Consider the following 21,471-nt stretch of genomic DNA (forward strand, 5'->3'; position numbering starts at 1 on the left):
TTAGGATGTATATAATAATAATTTTGTATTTACTCTTTTTCTATCACTGTTTGATAATTAGTTATTTATTGGTCAATGGTATCTTATAACAATAATTTGTAAATGAAATTTAAAAAATTTATTAATTGTGAAATATGATGAAAAGTGAAATTTCTCAATTGATCACAATTATATTCTGTATTTGAATGATTTATTAATATTGAAATATAAAATTTTCAATGCATTTAAATATATTTTACAATTATGTATAATTTACATAAATAACTCTTACTAAAATATAGTCTCTAAAATTAATAAATTTAGAAATTATCAATAAACTGTGTAATTAAAATATAACAATATATATTTTTATTACTATCTTTTGTGCAATATTTACATTTATGTTATATCTCATATAATATTTAATAAATTTAAATTTCATATAGTCTTTATCAAAAATTATAGGAATGTATTTTAAATACAGTTGGTTAATGTGCGCACGCGTCAGAAGTAGTTTTCGATTGGTAGAACGATGGGTACACGCATCCAAGATAGAGATAGTAGTTAAAAAAGAACGTCACGTAAAGGAGCAGGAAGAAGATAGAAACTACCATATTGCGCACGCGAAGAAGAGCAAGAGAGATAGAAACCACCGCCAATATGATTACTCGATCACTTGTTCTCAGTAGTAAAGCAAAGTTGGGTGAGAGGGACGGTTTATCGTACATTTGGAGCGAAACACAAACTCAAGAAAGAAATTTTTGTTTGTTTTCACATATATCGTAGTTGTGAATAAAATTTTGTGCCTCCAAAGGATGGCAGCTACCAAAGACGACAGCACCGACAGTGTGCAATTTTTCGAAGGAGTAGAGAAACTCCTTGAGATTTGGTTCACAAGCAGCAGTAGCATAAACAGAAAGCAGGGCGATCTTAGGCAGATTCCTCAGTAAGTTGAAATATCTCTCTCAAATTTAGTCAACTATTTCTTCTATTCATATCTTAATTGCAAATATTTGTCTAAAAGTTATACAATTTATATAAAATTTTATCGTAACTTATTTCTTCCACATAACACCAACCTTTATAGTACTTTAATAAAAGTGTTACAATTTTTAATTATACTTGAATGTAAATTAATTTATGAAAACGTAATTCAATTTAAAGTACCATAAATACTAAAAATTGATCAATGACATATAATTTAATTTAAATAAATGTTTTGATAAAATAAAACCGGCCTGGCAACCATGACCATATCGCCGGTATCTTGTGGTATAGTGTTCTGATGATAATTGTTACTACGCTTAACCTAACACTTATTTGAAAATTAATTTTTCACGTGTATTAGTATTTTGAAAAAAGGTATTAATTTCCGACATTTGACAAGAATTATAATGATTTTACTTTAGTTAATTTGTTAAACATTACAGTGAGTGTTTAATTAAAACAAATAATTGCGGTGAAAAAATGTTCTGACGACATACTACAGTGAATAGATTAAATTGTATAGTAAGCAACGTGTATATGCGTGTTTTTTGGCGAAGATCGATGCGCCCACCTTCTCGTTCCAGTAATACCGACCGCTTAAAGCGAGGCTACGAGACTCTGATATGTATATACATCGCTTTATCTCCTTATTTTAAATTGAATATAAATAGACATAAGCACTGATGCGATCTTCCTTTTTTCTAGGACTTTAGTAGCATTTAGAGTAAATTATTGTTTGGAAAAGCAAATTTGTAATTGTTAATTTTTACCTTGACTTGAAATACTTTTTTAACTTTTTAAATCGAATATAAATTAACGTTACAATTTACATGATATATGCTGTTTTTATATTCCGTTGAGAAGTACATGAATGATATTTAACATTCATTATGGGTAAAATAAAAAAGTATTTATGAAGTATTAATCATCATATTGTTACATGAAATTGTATAGTTACAAATTCTACTTAAAATTTAATTTTACGAAAGTTGGTAATAAAAGTATAAAGAGAAAATTATATTATTTGATATTTACAGTACTAGTATGTAATTTGTAATATTATTTTTGAATATATCATATATTAGACATCTATCTAATAATTAATAATTTGAATGAATATGCGAACTTGAAATAGTGATATGTAGATACTAAAATCAATGGCGGTTTCTACAGCATTGATCAATTTTTAACTGGGAATAAATGAAATTCACATATAAAAACATAATGATTAAAATACTGTTTTTTTACTATAATTATGCTACATTTACCTTTAATTTTACTTTATTAAAATCGCATAAGATTTTTGTCGATGAAATTTTATACATTATTGATCTACATAGTACTTTCGAGAAACGCAAACTACTGGTTGGTTGAGATACATTTATGTAATTTTTATAATTTTACATATAAATATACTTTCAATCAATAATAAAAAAATTTCAAATTCATATCATTATTTTAATAAACTGTATACATACATTTCGAAAAATCAGGCAGATATTATACGGATGTGAAATATTACTGTTAACTGATTATGTTATCCTTAATAGTTTAAAATTATTCTACATATTATGTAAAATTTTGTGTACATTCTGATATATGTGTTTCATTTTGTATATATAAATACTATTACATAATTGACAGATATTTTATAATTCACTTAATAATTGTTTTTTATGACAATCGTGATTATAAATTTTACAACACAATCACATCATCACATTTTATACACAACTATTCCTTGTTTACCTGAGAAAAATGTAAAAGGCTTATGGTTTGAAAATATTTAGTAAAAATCTTACTATGAAAATCATTCAGATATTTCAAGTTGACAAACAATTTTTAAAAGATATGTTTTAATAAAATGTTTAGTAAAAATGATTAAAAAGGTTTCAAGTTAATGATAATTTTTGTTTAAATAGACAAAATGTAGATTATATGTAATAGTTATAAGATCTTTTATTAATCTAGAAAAACGTATTTCGAAACTATGCTGAAGTATTTTGTATATAAAATAAAACAATGCATGTTGCAAAAGGAAGATAATTCAGCACAAATTAAATTTTATTTATTCTATGTGATCTATGTAATTATTATTAACACAAGTATAAAATTATTATTAGTTCGAAAAACGTGTTGAAGAATGATGATTATTCGTTATAATACTTGAACACATTAGTATTCTCTCAAAGAGAAAATTATTGAAAAATTTGTTGAAAATATTTGTTAAATAAAATTTTATATTTTAAAATAAAGCTAATACATGTAATGGAAATTTCACTTTATTTTGGATTTGGTGAAGTTTGTTATTCTACCTACGACTTATTTAAAGTTCAAAAATTGATCTATTCGCTGTACTTCTATACATATGAAAAATATGACAATGTAAGTTTGTATTTTCATGTTTTTCATGTACTATGTCCTTCATTTTAGTAGAAATGTATCGAAGTTAGTTACCACTGACAGTTCAATGAATGTATATAAGTTCTTGTTTTATTATTTTATTCGACTAAATTTATTATTTAAACTTGAACGTAACTTAAAGTTACCATCATTAAACATTGGTATATTATTATTATTGTAAATATTGTTGGCGTTAGGCATTAGAATTACGAAAAATTTTGGACCATTATTATATTTACGAATACTGCCTAAATTTTTGGCACGCCATAGTCAGGCTTTATATTTTGATAGAGTACTAGAGAATTTTGTTGAACATATATATTTACCTCGTGTGATAGTATATATGTGTACATGAGAATACTAAGCGCTAGAACAGGTGTACATTTTTCTAATTAGACGAACTGAACATATTGACAATCATGAATAAATAGGAAATATGTAACAATGAATAATTTTGCTTCCTGTATCGTTTACTTTATCAATTTACAAACATTGCATTTAAAATTTATAAAAGTTTATCCTTTAAGATATAAGCAATGGAAAGTTTTTGTTTATATCATAATAACATCTAAAAGTGTATTAAAATGAAATAAGCCTGTAAAGAGTGACAGAGTTTAAGAAAAATGTCTACCAAAAAGTTTAAATATACATGGACAGTCATATGAAGAAATATACTTTACTTGTACATTTGATAAAATTCTATTAGCTAATTAATTTAAAGATTAGAAAAAAGTTTATAACAAAATGTAAAATTTATGAAATACGTGTTATAATAGATTAAATAAATAATTTATTTAAAATTACTCAAGTTTTATTAATATAATCTTATAAAATGTAATATTTTATATTTCAAACCATTTTTCTTTTTAATTTGTTAATATATTAATGATATTACAAGTATATATAAATATTCTGACATAAAATTGAGTACATATTATAATTTAATATGTTAAACAGTGATATAATTATACCAAAAATCATATACGTAGACGACTTATTTTAATAATACAAGCAACTGTTCTATTTGAAAATATAATAGAGTTATTAAATAGATATTGACATATCAAATAAAATTTATTTTCAAATGTTTTGATATTATTAAAATGTTCATTGGAATATAACACGATTTTCTGGACAATTAAGATAAGTGTAAAATACAAAAAGATAAAATTGAGAGAAAACTATTTTATCACCTTCAACACGTGCACAGCACGTGTATTTTACAGTATTTATCGTTTTATTGTTTATCATATGAAATATGGCGATAATATAAAATGTATTATTAAAATATAAAAGTGTTAAAAGTTAGCACTAATAATAAATAAATAACCTACAGTAATAAAAAAAAATAACTTTATAATTAATACATATAATTAGTTTCGTGAATAGAAAAATTAAAGAAATAGTAAACGTATCAACGTGTTATTCCACATTGGATATATTCATATAAGTTTCAATTTTATTATATGAGTTATTATTATGATTCTTTTATTGTTATTATATTGAAAACAGAAGCATAAACCTTTAAATACGTTTATTGTTTAATTCTTATAAAACATTAAAATGCTTGTTTTGTATGCATTGTTTTATATATGTAAGTTATCTATAACTAACTTCAAATATATTGAAAATATTTTAGGAAGTATATTAATCGGTTTACTAATTAGTCACTAATTTATGAATTCAATATAAATATCTGTATTCTTTTATATATTTCAATTCATTGAAGCCATTTTCTTGTTTTTTCTGGAAAATTATGTTATTTTTCATGTTCTTAAAATTTTTATTTTACGACAACATGCTTTATATACATATAAATATTAGCGATCAATTTTGTATGAAAGTTACAAGTTTCGATTGATTTGCACATGTACCTTTATTTATCATATAAGTATCACCACTATATTTTTGTAATGATTAATAGTTGAATTGTGAACAGATTAATAGAATTTGTAATTTTTTATCTAGAGTCCCCACACGCATGCTTTCAAATATATAAATGCCCGATAATAATGCATCGTAGCTAGTTTTACACTACGTATTCCTATTTTGTTAAATATTATAAAAAAAGCGTTAATTAATTGATAAAATCGTTTATTTTGTATAATTATTACAGTACGTAGATATATTCAAATAAAAATGAAGTCAATTTGTAGAACATTTTGAAGAACAAATAATTTAAATAAATAGATTAATTAATTTTATTAGATAAATATTTCTAAAAATTAGTAAATTAAATTATTGTTTATGAATAGTATTAACTCTGATAAATGTAAATGTCCTTTTCAAAATATTTCACGTGGGAAACAATGAAAAAATATATTTAATAAGCAATATTTGCGCTTCATTTGCGTATAAACTCATATTAATCAAAATTACAATTTTTTTTTTCAGGTGGAAATGGCAATCGTTACTAAAAATCGTGCGTTGTGAGATTATCAGCATTTGTCGCACAGAGCATGTGGATGCTTATGTCCTCAGGTAATAATAGTTAAATTTTGCATAAATACGTAGTATTTTTTATGCTCGTTTACTTTAATAATTTGATATTTATACAAATATTGCATAATCCAAGCACATTTGGTATTACTAATTAATTAACCATTTATGTTTCACCAAATTATGCTATAATTTATATAGGAAATTCCATTTTAATTTTCACAGATAAATATCTTAAAAAATATGGAATTTAAAATCTAAAATCTAAAATTAAAAATTTAAATCTATATCACCGGTATTCGTATTACCTGATATGTACACTATATCTATCGGTCACTACATCTATCATTATAGTGTTCCTAAAATGTGTTCATTTTGTGTGCAGATATGTATGCATGTTGATTATATAAATATTCGGACGTCTGTACAATTTATTTTTTCATTTATTTCTTTTATATTTTTACTCTTTCATCACAAGCATAGATATTGTACTCTGTATTATTATACTATGTACTATGTTAGGTATACTACAATATAACAACACTTTCACTTTCGTTACATATTTATTTAACAAAGTATAAATGTCAAATTGTATATATGTTCGAATATTCGTGTGACTAACTATCTATATATACTATGTATCTGTATATACAATAATAATGTACTATTAAGTGTTTTCGATTCATTCAAGTAATTCTATATGCAATGTGAAATACTTACAAATTAACAAGACCAGGAGGATATTATAGTCCTCCGCGGCGTACATGATATAATACGAATCTCAATAATTCGAATAATTTCATACTTTGAAAATCTTTAGTGAAAAATGATACATGTGTATAATATTTTCAAAATATTTTGATGTTAGTTATGAGTATTCAGTAAAAGATATGTATTCTTATTTTTCAAAGTAGAATTCAAACGAAGCTCAACATTAACTGTTGCTTTTGATACTTTACAATTTTCATCTGAAGAATGCTTCTATATTTTCTGCAAGGCGCCCAATTTTAATCAATAAATACTAATTATTCGTGAACTAGTCGCCGAATAAAACAATGATTCGGATAAGAAAAGAATGGCTTTAAGGGAGACATTAAAATGGTGTAATTATTTTTTCTGTAGCTGAACGCGTATAGGTCATAAGATTAACTTTGGTTTTTTAAATGGATACATATATTTTTTAATACACTATTCGGCTTAGCTCGTCAGTATCAATAAAAAAGTACTAACCTATTCGTGTGAGAAAACCAATAGTTTAAGAGATAGTTTAATCTAGATATCCGGGTACCTATTTACTTTGAAGAAAGTAATCTATTTTTTAATATGCATTACCCACATCGTTGGATCAGCTGTGAAAGATTGGTTGGCTCTGTGGAATGTCTACCTAGATCAAAGATAAAATCTAAGATTAATTTTTCCCGATAATATTGTACGTATGAATATCTTAAGCGCGTCTTGTTTATTTTTATATTATATCGCAATAAAAGATCAATACTAATATCAATAAAAAAAAATGATAATGCACAAAAATCTATTTCTACCAAATCATTGTCATTATCATAAAACGTGATAATATTAACATTAAATGTTATATTAAAATATAGCAAACAATAATATAATCATTAGGACAAGAGAATGAAAAGAAATGAAACACGAGAGAACAAAGGAAAGCGGAAGCAATGTTTATCGTTAAATACATTTTACAAGCAATGAGATAAAGTAGACTCTTGTTAACTTTCATCGAGTAAACTTGCTTGAGATAATGAGACCTTTAGAATAGTATGTAAATTCATTTAAGATTTCGAAGCTGTAATTTTTAACTTTGTATTATGTAAATGGTATAAATGCACCGTATGATAAAGTTAGATGAATAAATCTTATGAAATATGTGTACTAATATCAATGGTCAGAAAATTCTTTGTAATAGCAGAATCTTGCTTCACAACAGTAAATGGTGATTACTTGAATAGTGTAGCATTTTCTTCAAACCAAATGTAATTTTAAATTGTTTCAAAAGTATTTATAGTATTCATTTAATTATTATTTAATGTATATATAATATTCGCAATTTTATTAATTTCGTCAAATTTAAACAAACTTCTAATTTAAGCAAGAGTTATTTTCCAAATAAGTTTATAGTTCACGTTTCGTATATTGTTCGTTGAAAATAAGATTAAAAGACCATTCTTATAAACTGTGTCGTGTTATCGATTATTTTCTTTCTCCAGCAAAATATTTAACGATAGATAAGGTAAAAGTATTTACGGGTTCTTATATTAATTACAAATTCGGTTTACAAGGAACCTTTAGGGAAGTTTCACATTTCCATTTTTATAATAATTTTAATTAGTATTAAAATATTCGTAAGAATGGAACAAAATTTGCAGAATATTAGTATTTACATTGTCGTAATAGTATTAATTATTAGCTTTCATTTAAAGAGTAATTATGAAGAAATAGTAGAAGGTATAATATATAATCGTTTTTTTGTTTTGCAAGCAAATTAATTTTTTTGTATTTTGCAATAAATCTTTTACATTTTGTGCAAAGGTGTAATTCATCCAATAATATTTTTTTTCTTTTCTGCGTAGTTTTTATTTCATATTTCATTCATGTTTCCATAATTTCTAGTTTTTAACTATAGACTTTTATTACAGTTATTTATACTACAGGTTCTCTTTATATTTACAGTAAAAAGCTCATTGCTTTTAAAATACCTATAGCTAATAAAATTATTCTCTAGAAGTTAAACGATATAAATTAAACGATGCTTAAACCGATAAAGGAAAAATTACACATACATGATCAAATAACGAATAAATAATATTTAATTCGATGTCCCATTACAATTTTTATTTGAATGTAATTATAATAGTTACAATGAACATAAATTTTCAAAATTGTGAATTCTTTGATATTTTAACTACTTTTAACTGCTGTGCAGGAAGCTTGTTAAATAACAAATTACTTGTAAACCAGAAATAGGATGAAAATAGTATTACATAATTCGACTCTTCAGTAAGCTTTGGCACAGTTAATAGCTCTACCTATTGTTTGAAAAGTAAAGTTCAACCTTCGCAAGGACAAAGTCTGCATTTCCAAATTTGGATTTCAAAACTTTCTATATTCTTGATTTTTTTCATTAATTATATAATTTAAATTTATATCATTATAATAATAATAATAATAATAATAATAATAGCAATAATAATGCAGAAATAATAGTAAATATTATAATTCACGAAATAAAATATGATTGATACACGGACACCGTTTATTGCTTATCCTGTATACATTTTTATGTGTGTATATTACCTACTTTTGAACAAATGTACAATATTTGTTTTGTGATGCAATCGTTTAAAACAGATGAAAGATAAAAATAGTTTGTTGTCTATAATACATATTGTAAAACGCATATTTTGTGTGTAACATCTAATAATAAAAGAATATCGCAAAGTAGGTGCCATGAAAGACATGATTGTATTTGAAAGGCTGAATTCAAAGTTTAAGTTGAAATCTTGATTTATATATCTCTCTGTGTTAATCTCTATCCTCATTTGTGTTTGACTTTGTAACGATAACATGGGGTTGGCAGCATGCAAATAAACATTGAATTGTTGAGCATTTATTTACTGTCATAATGTTATACCTTAATTTAAGAGATAATAGGAATAAGAATTTCTATACAGTTTCATTAACTTTGTAGGCCTTGCCAATAAATTTACGAAGTATTTTAGCGTAGTAAAATTAAATTACTTAAAATATTCAAAGAAGCAAATAATAGACTATTTCGCTTTAATTTGTAAACAAACATATAAAAGTATTACAATTTTAATGTATTCAAATTCCTTACCCAAGTGGGAAATTTTCGGAGACGTAGAAATATTTTTAGTATCATACTAAAACATTGATTATAGAACTGCAGTTTGGTATTTTAAATGCAATGCTTTCCTTTCGAATTCTCAGTTTAATTCTAAACTCTATTAAATTAATACTTTTGAAAAGATAAAAAAGATACAAAATATACATATAAATAAGCATACAAATATACATAGAACAAGAAAAGAATATTTCGTAAAATACTTGGTACTTTTATAGTCAATTAATTTGTTATTTATAAATAAGACACATAATTATTATAAGCGAAACGGTATAAAATATAAAAACGTTATCATTGGCTTTAATAGACGTCCACTTTAAACACTACTTAACACTCGCTACTATATCCAAAGAAACACGAATATCGGACGCTACTTTAAACTACCAAACTGTACACAAACAATTAGAAGGCTAATTATATAGATGTACATTTTGCTTAACGAAAAAAGACTTTGACTTTGCGTCGAATTTAGAATGTTGATCTATTCAGTTTACAGAAAATTATCGTAGAAGACTGTCGGTAATTATAAAAACTTTCTTTTAAGCTATATAACTAATGTCAGATGATAGTTCAACTGTATAAATTTTATTTTGAATCTTCCACTTCCCCACAGCGTCACATACGCTTGAAAGATGTAACTGTATCGTTCTAGGATTAAATAGATATACCTAAATGTAGCGAAGTCACAGTATTTTCTTATATTCAAAATATAATTCATATTTCTTAAATCTAGGAAATTCTATATTATCACCATGTAGTCAAGTGTTCCAATTCTAGATCTTTTTGGCGTAATTTTTTAAAATTATTAACTAAATTGAAATCATTACTTTTTTTTATACTGCAACTCCTTTTATGTTTTGGTTCATAGTATATACTTTGACGTTGATTAATTTGTTACTTTGTTAATATATTATTTGTTTAATATTTAACATTTTTTTATAAGCATTTATACAATCGAACTTAATTATCACAAAATAATCGTGTCGTTAATTATATTTATTCAATAATATTTCCTAATCTTTCTACAATATTTTGAAAAAGAAATATTATATTCCTATTCATTATAGATATCAGTGTAGTTGTTTCTCACTTTATAATTACAATGATATACAAAATAAGTTCATGATAAAAAGAGGTGATTGCATATTTGTACACATTGTCTAAATGCTTATTCAAAATGACTTACATACTATATATCTTTATATCGTATACTATATATGTGATAAATGTTATTTTTTGAACAATCTAATATCTAATCTAATCTAACCATCCTTCATAGTTAATTGACCAATAAAGAATAATAATTTAATTTAATACTATGCGGTTACACTTTGTATTATCAATTTTATTTTTAGACATAAAAGGTGTATCTTATACAGAAAGTCACAAATTTTGTATAAATTCAAAATAGTGACAAAATATATCAACTGAACTGTTCTTAATTTTCTAATTCAAAGTTCAAAATTTTCCTTATTTAAATTTGCATTTTTCAAATTGGTTAGCTTGTTGGTTGGTTGACTAGTTATTATTAAAATGTGGATGTTGGTAAAGTTGGAATAAAATATTTTTTATAGAATTTATTGTGCAATTTATTAGTATATTCTTATTTTACATTTTCACAGATTTCAGTATACATACATATAAAAATATATTCTTCTGTTATTGAAATTAATATTAATCGTTAGTATTAACGACCACTTCGTAATTCTCATTAGTTTTTCAAAGTAGATTACAATGTAATATGCATAAAAAGTAAATGAAATATATTATAGAATTACTAATTTTATTCAAGTTTAATTTATTATTGATTTTACTTGCAATGAGGAAATTGTTGCAAATAGTGAATTAAGTACAATCATTTCTTAGTATGTACTACATACGTTCGTTGATGTTAGACTTAGCGTGTAATAATCTTTTTTGTTTTTATGTTACACTATAAACGTTTTTATTAATTTTATCCTGAATGAAATTCTATGAATTCGCTTCACTTCATTCTGATATACGTATTCCGGTTCGAAATTAAAAAGTTAAGGAAGAAAAATGATCAATTTCAAAAATAAATTTATAAATATATTTTTGCATGTATATGCTTTAATATTCATAGAAAGAATAATATTAGTTGCTGTTAACTATTTAATACAATACGAACGCAGATTGTATCATTATTATGTAATTTTCCAGCTTGACAAATTCTTCGGTCAATTTGAGTGACAGTTATTATGAACGAAGAACATATAAATTATCGGGCTAGATGGAATTGTACTTGAAGCTGTACTTTGTATCACTTAGTTATGTCTCGTATCATCAATATTTCTTCTGTGATCCATTCTATTAATATTATTATTCACAAATTATATATATTTTCGTGTACGTGCGCATGCGCACCCGTGTTCACGAAAAATATCCAAAAAATATACAATGCTAATACACCTTGTATAATATAATATACAGACTTCGAAATTATATGTACTTTTGTACGGTAAAATTGATTATACGTTATAATTTTTGCACTATCTTTTATTTCTTGTACCTTTTTTATACACTTTATTTTTAATAATTTTTTATTTAACCTATAATAACTTTGCATATAAAAATACGTTTGTCTAATACCATGCTTGTTATGAATAAGAGTTTTTTACTTTGTTTAAAGTCCATGATACATGTATGAATTGTTCTATGAAGCAAAGAAATTAAATTTTCGATGCTTAGTTGTATGTATATATTTTGTTTAATAACTAGATGTTATTCTTTAATATTGCTTTTCATAAAATTTCTATTATTTATTACTATATTTCCAGTGTGTATAACGAAAACTATCCGTTTAAACAGTAAATATTACTTTTTTACTATGTAATAGATAAGCTATTTTCATTAATTTTTTCTTTACAGTTTTTCGCATTGCACAATATGACACGCGTGTGCATCCGCATGTACATACATGTGTATGTGTGAATGAGTGGGTGAATGACAGAGAGAGAGAGGGGGGGGAGAGGGAGAGGGAGAGAGGGAGAATCATTTGTTCTTGAAGTGAAATTTAATATCAGACCGCTAACTTCGCTAGAAAGTAACTCACAAGCAAGAAGATTGAGTATTTTTGTAATTGATAATGTATATTGTAAAAACTCGATCTATTTTTGTTTCTTTCCACAAGTTAAGCGTTTCAGGCTGCTTATTAATTGACAAACTTTTTGTTCAAGTACGGTGCAGTTAAGTTTGTTTCGTTGGATATACTATTTTTTTGTTATTTAATCAAATTATTATGTAGGATTAAGCTTATAAGTTTTAATTGCTTAAATTATTCGAAATAAATTACAATGTCTTGTTTGAAATACATTTATTTTGTGATAAAAAATTGTATAAAAGTCTTATATGCAGAAAAAATAAAATGAAAATTTTAAATTTTATATTTTTAATTTAATAATTAAAATAATATATGTAACGTGATATGATACTATATAAATTTCTCATAAAATAAGATCAAGAATTTCAAAGCATCTAGTGCAAAGGAAACTTATGAAAAATAATGTGATAAATCCGTATGAAATTTGGGAATCAATACGAAATCTATATTCAGAAAAAAATTAATACTTTATTTATTTACATTTGAAATTTATCATATTAAAATCGATATTATAATTATCTTGTCTGCTAAGTGTACCATTTTATCTTTGCTTATCGTCACATTTCGTTTCGGTTAAAATGACTCGTGTATTTCATTTATCGTACATTTGTATTCAGAAAATCTAGGGTCAATGTCTATACGAAATATTGACGATAACCCTTAAATAATATATAGTCAATTCTAGAAGAAATCGCGATAGTCGTAGCATTTTATAGAAGCACAATTTTATAATTTTTTAATTTTTAATTTTTAAGTAATTTTTTTAATTCATGGGATTTTTTAGAAGTTGTGAACATTCATAATTGAATTCATTGAATTTATGAATTGAGGAAGTCATATTTTACAATGATACACAAATTAACAAAGAGCACAATTAAATTTTCTTGTAAATCAAAGTATTATATATATTTTTGATTTTAATTATCGTCACAGGAATTATATTAAATATTTTACGAAATATTATAAGCATATTTTGACTTAACTTCATTTGTACCTAATACCATCTAGATCTGAAACTAAAAATAATTTTACAGTAGAAGCCAAGTAAATATCTTATAATAACCTTCATTCTTTAATAACCTTCAATTCATTATTTCGACTGAAAAAGTTCACTAAGAAGAAAATAAAATAATTTCAGTAAAATGCTTAAAATTTTTTTAACTATATTATTTAATGTTATTTCTGTGTGTAGTTTCTTTTTATTTCTTTTTCATATTTTCACATGTTCAATTTTTAAAATTATATTTAATAAAGGAAAATGAAAAACTTATAGTAAATTCTAAGTTTAGCTAAGCACGTGCATTATGTCGTCATTACTTCTCTGAAATATTGATTAACGATGATGACATACGAAAAGACGTAATAACGTAAATTTCGTAGTTCAACCTGAAATATTACTTTATACAATTAAATGTACATGATCAATTACATAATTATATATTAATATTTCAAATTATTGTATACCAATAACATCGGTTTGTAATGAACATGATACAAAATTATCACATTTTTTTCGTACTGAAATAATATTATATTTATGTTATTTTTTACAAAGAATTATTTTAATTTAAGAAACTGTATATAGTTTTATTATCACTTCATGATAATTTAGACAAGTATTTTGGAAAATATAGCTGATATGAAAGCTGTATGGAAAATTGTAGGATATCAAGGCAGACATATCATGTTGACATTTATTCAATTTTTACAATGACCTTGAAAGGCTCTATAAGTAAGTAACAAAATGTCAGCACGATCTTTTCTTTTGATATCCTAGTATTTTAATTTGAAAGATTATTCTATATCTGCAATATTTCCAAGATATTTACCTGGGAAAATTAATATGAAACATCCTCCATATTTATTGTATATAAAATGTATGCATTACAAGTATTTTATAGATTCTTATACAAGTTTTGATTAAAATAAAGATATTTGCAGTAAATTCTCATAAAAATAATTTAGTATATGATATAGAATTCTACTAAAAATGAAAAATATATGTACATTGTATTCAATCTCTTTTATTTTAAATCTTGTTCAAAATATATTTAAATTTATATTGAATAAACTTTAATTAATTTTATACTTAATTCAAAATAATTCTGCAGACAAAACTAGTTTATTATACAATCAGTTAAAATATTGCAATAAAAGAATAAATTCTATTGCACAAATTTGAATATTATAACTAAAGGTATTCATCCATTACATGAAACTACTTAACAGTTAATAATATATATAAACAATGAACAATTTTTTTGCTTGTAAATAAAAATAATAAATTGTAGTGAATTAAATATGAAATTACATAAATACAAATTATTTTACAGTGAAAGCAGCATGTTCCTATCAAAGCGTAGACTTATTCTGAAAACATGTGGTACAACTACTCCTCTTCAATGTTTGGAACCCCTTTTGGAACTAGTAAAAGAATATACTGGCTTTGAAGAAGTAGAGGTATAAAATTGTTTTAATGTACAAAAATATTTATATATTAGGTTGAAAAATTTTATTATTATTGGAAGAAATCTGTTAATTAATTGTTAAACTTAGAAAATATGCTCAAAGTTCTTTATTGAAAAAATATTATCTTGCATCTTAATGAAAGAAAATATTAAAAATGACTAATCTAATCTAATTAAATAATTATTGCAAATCAGTTGAAGTTGAAAGTACTTAGCTATATAACTTGACCTAGTGCATGGATAAGTGATGTACCTATATATAGGAAACCTCTAGTATACAGGATACATCTCTACCTCTTGGTTTATTGATCTCTGTTACTCATGATATAGTATATGAAAATATATTTGTCCAAAATCATCTCTAATTTAATGTTTCTAATTTTACAGTATCTTTCAATATATATTCCAATTAATTTTATCTCATTATCATATATGATTAAGTGATTTATTCCTTTAACAAAATAGAAAAAAACTAAAATTCAGGTTATACAAAATTACAATTGTTTCAGAATGTATTTTATTCACGAAAAAATTACAAAAAACCAGAATTGCAAATATCTCCACATCAAGCATTTGAAGAAGAAGTTGCTTTGCTTGATACATTCTTTCCTGGTAACAATATTTTTTATGCCAATATCTTCAAATTTGACAATATTATTAAAGAAGATACTACATTTAGAACAAATGAAAATTTTTAAATCAATGTAAATTGTAATATTTTTTTTTAGCTGGAGAAGCTTACTGTTTAGGCTCTGTAGATTCAGATTGTTGGTATTTATATACTTTGAATAAAGAGAAATCTGTTGATGAACCCTCAGAACCAGATCAAACACTAGAAATTTTAATGACTCATTTAGATCCAGAAGTAATGGCTCTTTTCACTAGAGATGTATGCTCTTCTGCAGATGAAGCAACTCAAAAATCAGGAATTGACAAACTTATTCCAAATATGATTATAGATGATTTTTTGTTTGAACCTTGTGGATATTCAATGAATGGAGTATCTAAAAATGTAAGTATTCATAGTAGAAAGTAAAAAGTTTACATCATATGAAAAATACATATAACTGTAATTATACATATTTTACAGGGAAATTACATGACTATTCACATAACACCAGAGCCTGAATTTTCATATGTCTCATTTGAAAGTAACATTCCAGAAACATCATATGAGGAAATAATACGACGTGTACTGAATACTTTCAAACCAAAAAAATTTGTTGTAACCATCTTCGCTAACAAAGAATCAATAGCTGCTAGTTGTCCACGTGATTTAGAGCAAACTGATTATCTAAAATGTTCTGGTGATTGGCTGCGTACAGATGTGCAATATTGCCGTTTTAAGAATTATGATTTGACTTGTGCATTTTATTCAAGATTCCCAAGCTGAGGGTTCATGGACGCTTCATTCGGACCTAATCAGTTAGGAACAAATGAAGCGCTTATTAATAATTCTACCCTTTCTCAAACTTCCTTTTCTTTGTCCAAATCCATAAATGACATAAACAGACATAATCAATCTATAAAACGTATATTAAAACCTGCAAATATTTACAAAAAACATGATCTTGTACCTACTCAATATATAAAACATAATAATGAAACAAATCTTAATGAGTGCACTATACAAAGTTCTATAATTACCCAAGAAAACAATGTTATAACACCTACAAGTCCAGTAATTACATCCACACTTCAATCCATCAATCCCAATGTATCTATAAAAGATAAATGTCTAAATACAAACAGTAACGACTGTCATCTACTACAAAATCACATGGATATTAATAGAGGTACTAATTCCTACTCTGTGCGATCAGTATCATCACCACAATTAACAATTAAACCTGTCATACGATCAAAAGTCTACAGAAAAACATCTTTAAAATCAATGAATTTATCAAATGCTATGCTAGATCACAGTGTACTCAATCATCGTAAAAGTAATGTTTTGACATCAGAGAGTCGTATAATTAATATTTCTAATTGTTCCATCACCTCCACAGATAAACAGGTACCTTTTTCGTGTCTTTCGGGAATGGCTCAAGGAAATAACTCGAATGATAGAAAAAATAAATGGAATATGGGAGAGGTACATATTACTTGTAATCCACTTTCAACACCGTATCCGTATTCCACGCCTCACCATAACATTATGAGCGAAACTGTAACAGAACCACTAGATGATGAACCAAAAAGTCGAAGCTGCGGAAATTTTTTACCAATCTTATCGTTGATACCACAAACAGTCATCAGCTTTCAATACTTAAGCCCGAAAATGAAATTTTCGTGGTGGAGAAACAAAATTTCGTGAAGGTACGCTTAAGTAGATCACTTAGCACAATTGTTGCTAATGATCTTATAGCGCAATTGTTGTTAGTGGTCTTGTAGCACAATTAAATGCTATTTGGTCAAGCTCTATGAAAACCTTTTACCTCGTAGTGAGTTCCCAATCTTCATCAATTAGAGGTATCCTGTCATCGTTACACTTATATGTCAGTCAGTCTATACCTCTTTCTTACTATAAATAGGATCATACTGAAAGACCGCATGCAGATAAATTTTAAAAACATAAGTAGTTCCTTCACTCTATGGAAACGTTTTGCACAATGTACAACGAAAATTTAAATTCTTTGAAGATGTCTATATTGTACATTACGATTCTATTGAATTTTCTAATCTAGAAGTCGGCAACCTTCCATTAAAAAAAGCACCCGGAATGGCAGATTTAAGATAAAGAGTACCGTACTTTAATTTCATTAATAATAAATTATTACGTTACATTAACTGTCGACTTCTGTTATACTTAATTACAAATTTGTAGACTCCTCGACGCTTTAATATTTTGTATATTAAGGATATTTAAAAATACTTCGCGGGCATCCACTGTCCACGAATCCAACGTTGCCGACCTCTGCTCTATTCCATGAAGTTTTTCTTACAATTTATTAATTTATAGGTAGAATGAAACAACTATCCTTATTCCACGTAAAAAATTCTCTTATAATGTCGTCTACTTATAGCAATATTACTCATAAAAATTAATTTTAGAAAAATCAAAAATATGGATCGTGCAAAAATATGAATTTAGCTTCAAATGAAATATATTTGTAGTTTTATTAAATTTACTTTTATAATATTTTACACTTTTTAAACTTATAATTCTATAAATATATCGTAAATAATTTTCTCTAAAAAAGAAAGATTACTCGAAAAAAATTTATAGCAAAAAATATTTTTTGAGTAAAAAGTTTATCATTAATTATAATTATTTAAATATATTTCTTTTATCGCTATATCTTACACAAACAAAATTTTTTTTAAATTCAAACATTGTTTTATTGTAAAACAATTTATATTATTTCTAAAACAAAACTAATTGATCCATATGTGCTTCTAAAGGTATTAGACTTTTTAATGTCGTAACTTTTGTCAGAGTATAATTAAAATATTCCATGTGAATAACTACTATATGTGATATTATTAAAAATATGAAAAACAATACACCAGTATAATGTTGAGAACTTAGATAAATTCTTTCTAAACCTAATATCGATTTCCTTACTAAATTAATTTAGATTCAGTTTACAAAGTGGAAAAAGCATTAAGGTAGTTAAAATACTATGATTAATTAAATCATTCCTATATGCGTGCGTGTAAAATATTATGTGCGAGCGATGTATGTACATGTGACAAATCATATTTCTTCTAAAACTTTTATTTCTCTGTGAGAAATGTTGTTTATATCTGTGAAAAATCCCTATTTCTAAAAAGATAATTAAAGTTTAACTTTTATTAAATTTATTTTTTTGAATACTCAGATTTTTATTGAAAGAATCTATATTTTGTTATTTTTTCCGTTACTTGTTTCTCGTATTAATATTTCCTCCATAAAATCAATTCTAAACATTCATTTACAAACTTACGTCTGATTCAATTATATTATTTATTTTACATTTGTCAATTAATAAATACGTTTTACGAATATCTATATTCTGTTAAATTTTATTTTATTATGTTTCCAAAAATTATTATTAAGATTATAATGGTAAATAATTTTATAGTTATCTAAATGCATATGTAGCATATAAGAATTTTTTTCTTTTTTTCTTTTTTTTTTTTTAAGAAGAGAAAGAGAGAATTTCCCTGACAATAAGAACTATAGTGTATCTAAAAAGTTTTGTTTTTAATTCATATAAAATGATTTGACTTTTTAAATATACCAATATTAACATCATTTAAAGGCAAACATGATAGTAACCTTTAATTATTAATGAAAATAAAAAATTTGTATTGTGATTATTTTTTATTTTATGAATAACGTTTCATTTAAATTATAAATAATTTGTAAAGATTTATTTTATTTAACAACAGAGGAGAATTTGCACGTTTAACAATACTAACCATCTAATAATATAAGTAAATAAAACATAATGTGGTAGGTAATATACATTAGTCCTATTAAGTGCTTTCTAAAATGTATTATCTTTTGCTATAGATTATTGTTGCATGTAAGATAACTTAATTTCTGTATTGTATTCATAAAATAAAGATTATATTTAGTCAATTAATGCTGTATAGAATTTACTTAATGTGTTTAATATACTATATTTCTTACATTTCATTACAATGAATATCCAATGTAATTATTATAAACTCTAATTTGAAACATGATTGCAATATTATTATTTGAAAAAATTAGCCATAATCATGAATATAGTACTTCATAATATCAATTTTATATAATAACATAGTAATTTGCAAATTTATTAAATTATGTTATCAGTATTAGAATTTACTTGTTTAATAAAATGAACTCCACTAAAAATTGCATTAAATCTTGATCGTAATCCATGTATATTTTTATGTGTTGCTTCCTCATTTCTTTGTACCTCATGAATTTCCATATCAAATTTATTTTGAATTTTGCTTAATGCTAATAATGAAGAACAGTTATGTGTATTAGAGTTAATTGGAATGATAAACAGAATAAATAAATGAATTTTTGAAGTATTTTCTTTATATTAAGTACAGCTTGCTTTAAATTGAACTTTTTTACCTTTCTTTAAATCCATGTCATCCATTTCTGTATTACTAATTTTAGATAATTCATGTCTAAAACTTTCTGTTATTTTTTTTCGAATATAATCTGCCTCTATTTCTTGTTTAGTTCGTGGCACTCTGAATCGGAAGCAACAACAAAGTCCAATCAGTACACTAAGTAAAATAGAAAGAATTATGCCAGCAAGTTGCCAAACTCGAAATCCTGGTAATGCTTCATCTTCCAACCATTTTTCAACTCCACCTTCAACACAGTCTCCAGGTTGTATTGCTATTTCATTAGGTGAACAAGGTGAAAAAGATGAAGATAAACTTGACTTAATAGTTGGTTCATCCATTTCCTTCATAATTAATAACTGAAAAGTTTCAATCACTTAAATAAATTTTTTAAAAAGCAAGAAGTTTTTTGAAAGAACATACATGTCATTAGTAAATCATTATTATTTGATTTTGTTTTCTCATAATATTAATCACATAATTATATTCTATACTATGTATAATTATATAAGTAATTCTCAATTAGACTAAACGAATTTATATCTAAAAAAAAGTAGTGCAAGACAATATAAAATTTGTTTTAGAACACTATCAACAGAGTATTTTGTTTAAAAATTTATATTAATATCACATTAGTATATATTTATACATCCTAATTATAATCAAAATTATTGTAGTAATTTATAGTACTTACATATTAAAAAGAACGTAACAGAATCCGTATTAACATTGAAGACTTCAATTTGTTTTCATTTAATTATAAAAATAATTAATACAATGAAGTTTTAAATGGAATGTGTGTGAATACTGTATGACAAAGTACATATAACTGAAATTCTAAGAGGCACATACTGTAGCTTGTTTGTGTGTGTGTGTGTGTGTGTGTGTGTTAAATAAAGAGGTGTGGTTATTAATGAACACCCCTGTTTGGCACTCCCTAGTTTTCACCTTAATCTTGTTATCCAACCCTTACATCCATTTGCTAATTACAAATCAATAGTACTAATTTTCATAGTAACCATATCAACATTTTTGATTAGTACAACCAAAGGTCTGATAATTATATCACTTATAATATAGAATTAATACTTTTATTATCTTACAATTATACGTTAATAAGAGAGACAATA

General features: G+C 24.9%; 3 protein-coding genes across 5 annotated transcripts; 2 read left to right on the top strand and 1 right to left on the bottom strand.

Moving 5' to 3' along the window:
• The first annotated feature begins 432 nt into the window (after nucleotides 1-432).
• SamDC (S-adenosylmethionine decarboxylase) lies at nucleotides 433-16,691 on the top strand. Its single transcript, XM_017900948.1, has 6 exons — nucleotides 433-925; nucleotides 5,764-5,850; nucleotides 15,146-15,272; nucleotides 15,790-15,892; nucleotides 16,009-16,292; nucleotides 16,371-16,691. Exons 1-6 carry the CDS (start codon nucleotides 795-797, stop codon nucleotides 16,671-16,673), a joined length of 1,035 nt encoding a protein of 344 aa, XP_017756437.1. The 5' UTR covers nucleotides 433-794; the 3' UTR covers nucleotides 16,674-16,691.
• On the top strand, nucleotides 16,660-20,528 carry LOC108548142 (uncharacterized). 3 transcript variants are annotated; one of them, XM_017900950.1, is made up of 2 exons: nucleotides 16,660-17,599; nucleotides 20,454-20,528. In XM_017900950.1, the coding sequence occupies exon 1, from the start codon at nucleotides 16,680-16,682 to the stop codon at nucleotides 17,595-17,597; it is 918 nt and encodes a 305-aa protein (XP_017756439.1). In that variant the 5' UTR covers nucleotides 16,660-16,679; the 3' UTR covers nucleotides 17,598-17,599; nucleotides 20,454-20,528. The 3 variants fall into 3 exon arrangements, with proteins under 3 accessions (XP_017756439.1, XP_017756438.1, XP_017756440.1); XM_017900949.1 differs by lacking the exon at nucleotides 20,454-20,528 and adding an exon at nucleotides 17,726-18,311; XM_017900951.1 differs by lacking the exon at nucleotides 20,454-20,528 and having other exon boundaries at nucleotides 16,660-17,076; nucleotides 17,290-18,311.
• Nucleotides 20,053-20,691, bottom strand: LOC108548145 (transmembrane inner ear expressed protein). Its single transcript, XM_017900953.1, has 2 exons — nucleotides 20,343-20,691; nucleotides 20,053-20,255 (listed from the first exon to the last, which is right to left on the bottom strand). Exons 1-2 carry the CDS (start codon nucleotides 20,689-20,691, stop codon nucleotides 20,053-20,055), a joined length of 552 nt encoding a protein of 183 aa, XP_017756442.1.
• Between the last annotated feature and the right edge of the window lie 780 nt (nucleotides 20,692-21,471).

Source organism: Eufriesea mexicana, unplaced genomic scaffold, assembly GCF_001483705.2.
Source record: "Eufriesea mexicana isolate 0111107269 unplaced genomic scaffold, ASM148370v2 scaffold1387, whole genome shotgun sequence".
NCBI classification, from domain to species: Eukaryota; Metazoa; Arthropoda; class Insecta; order Hymenoptera; family Apidae; genus Eufriesea; species Eufriesea mexicana.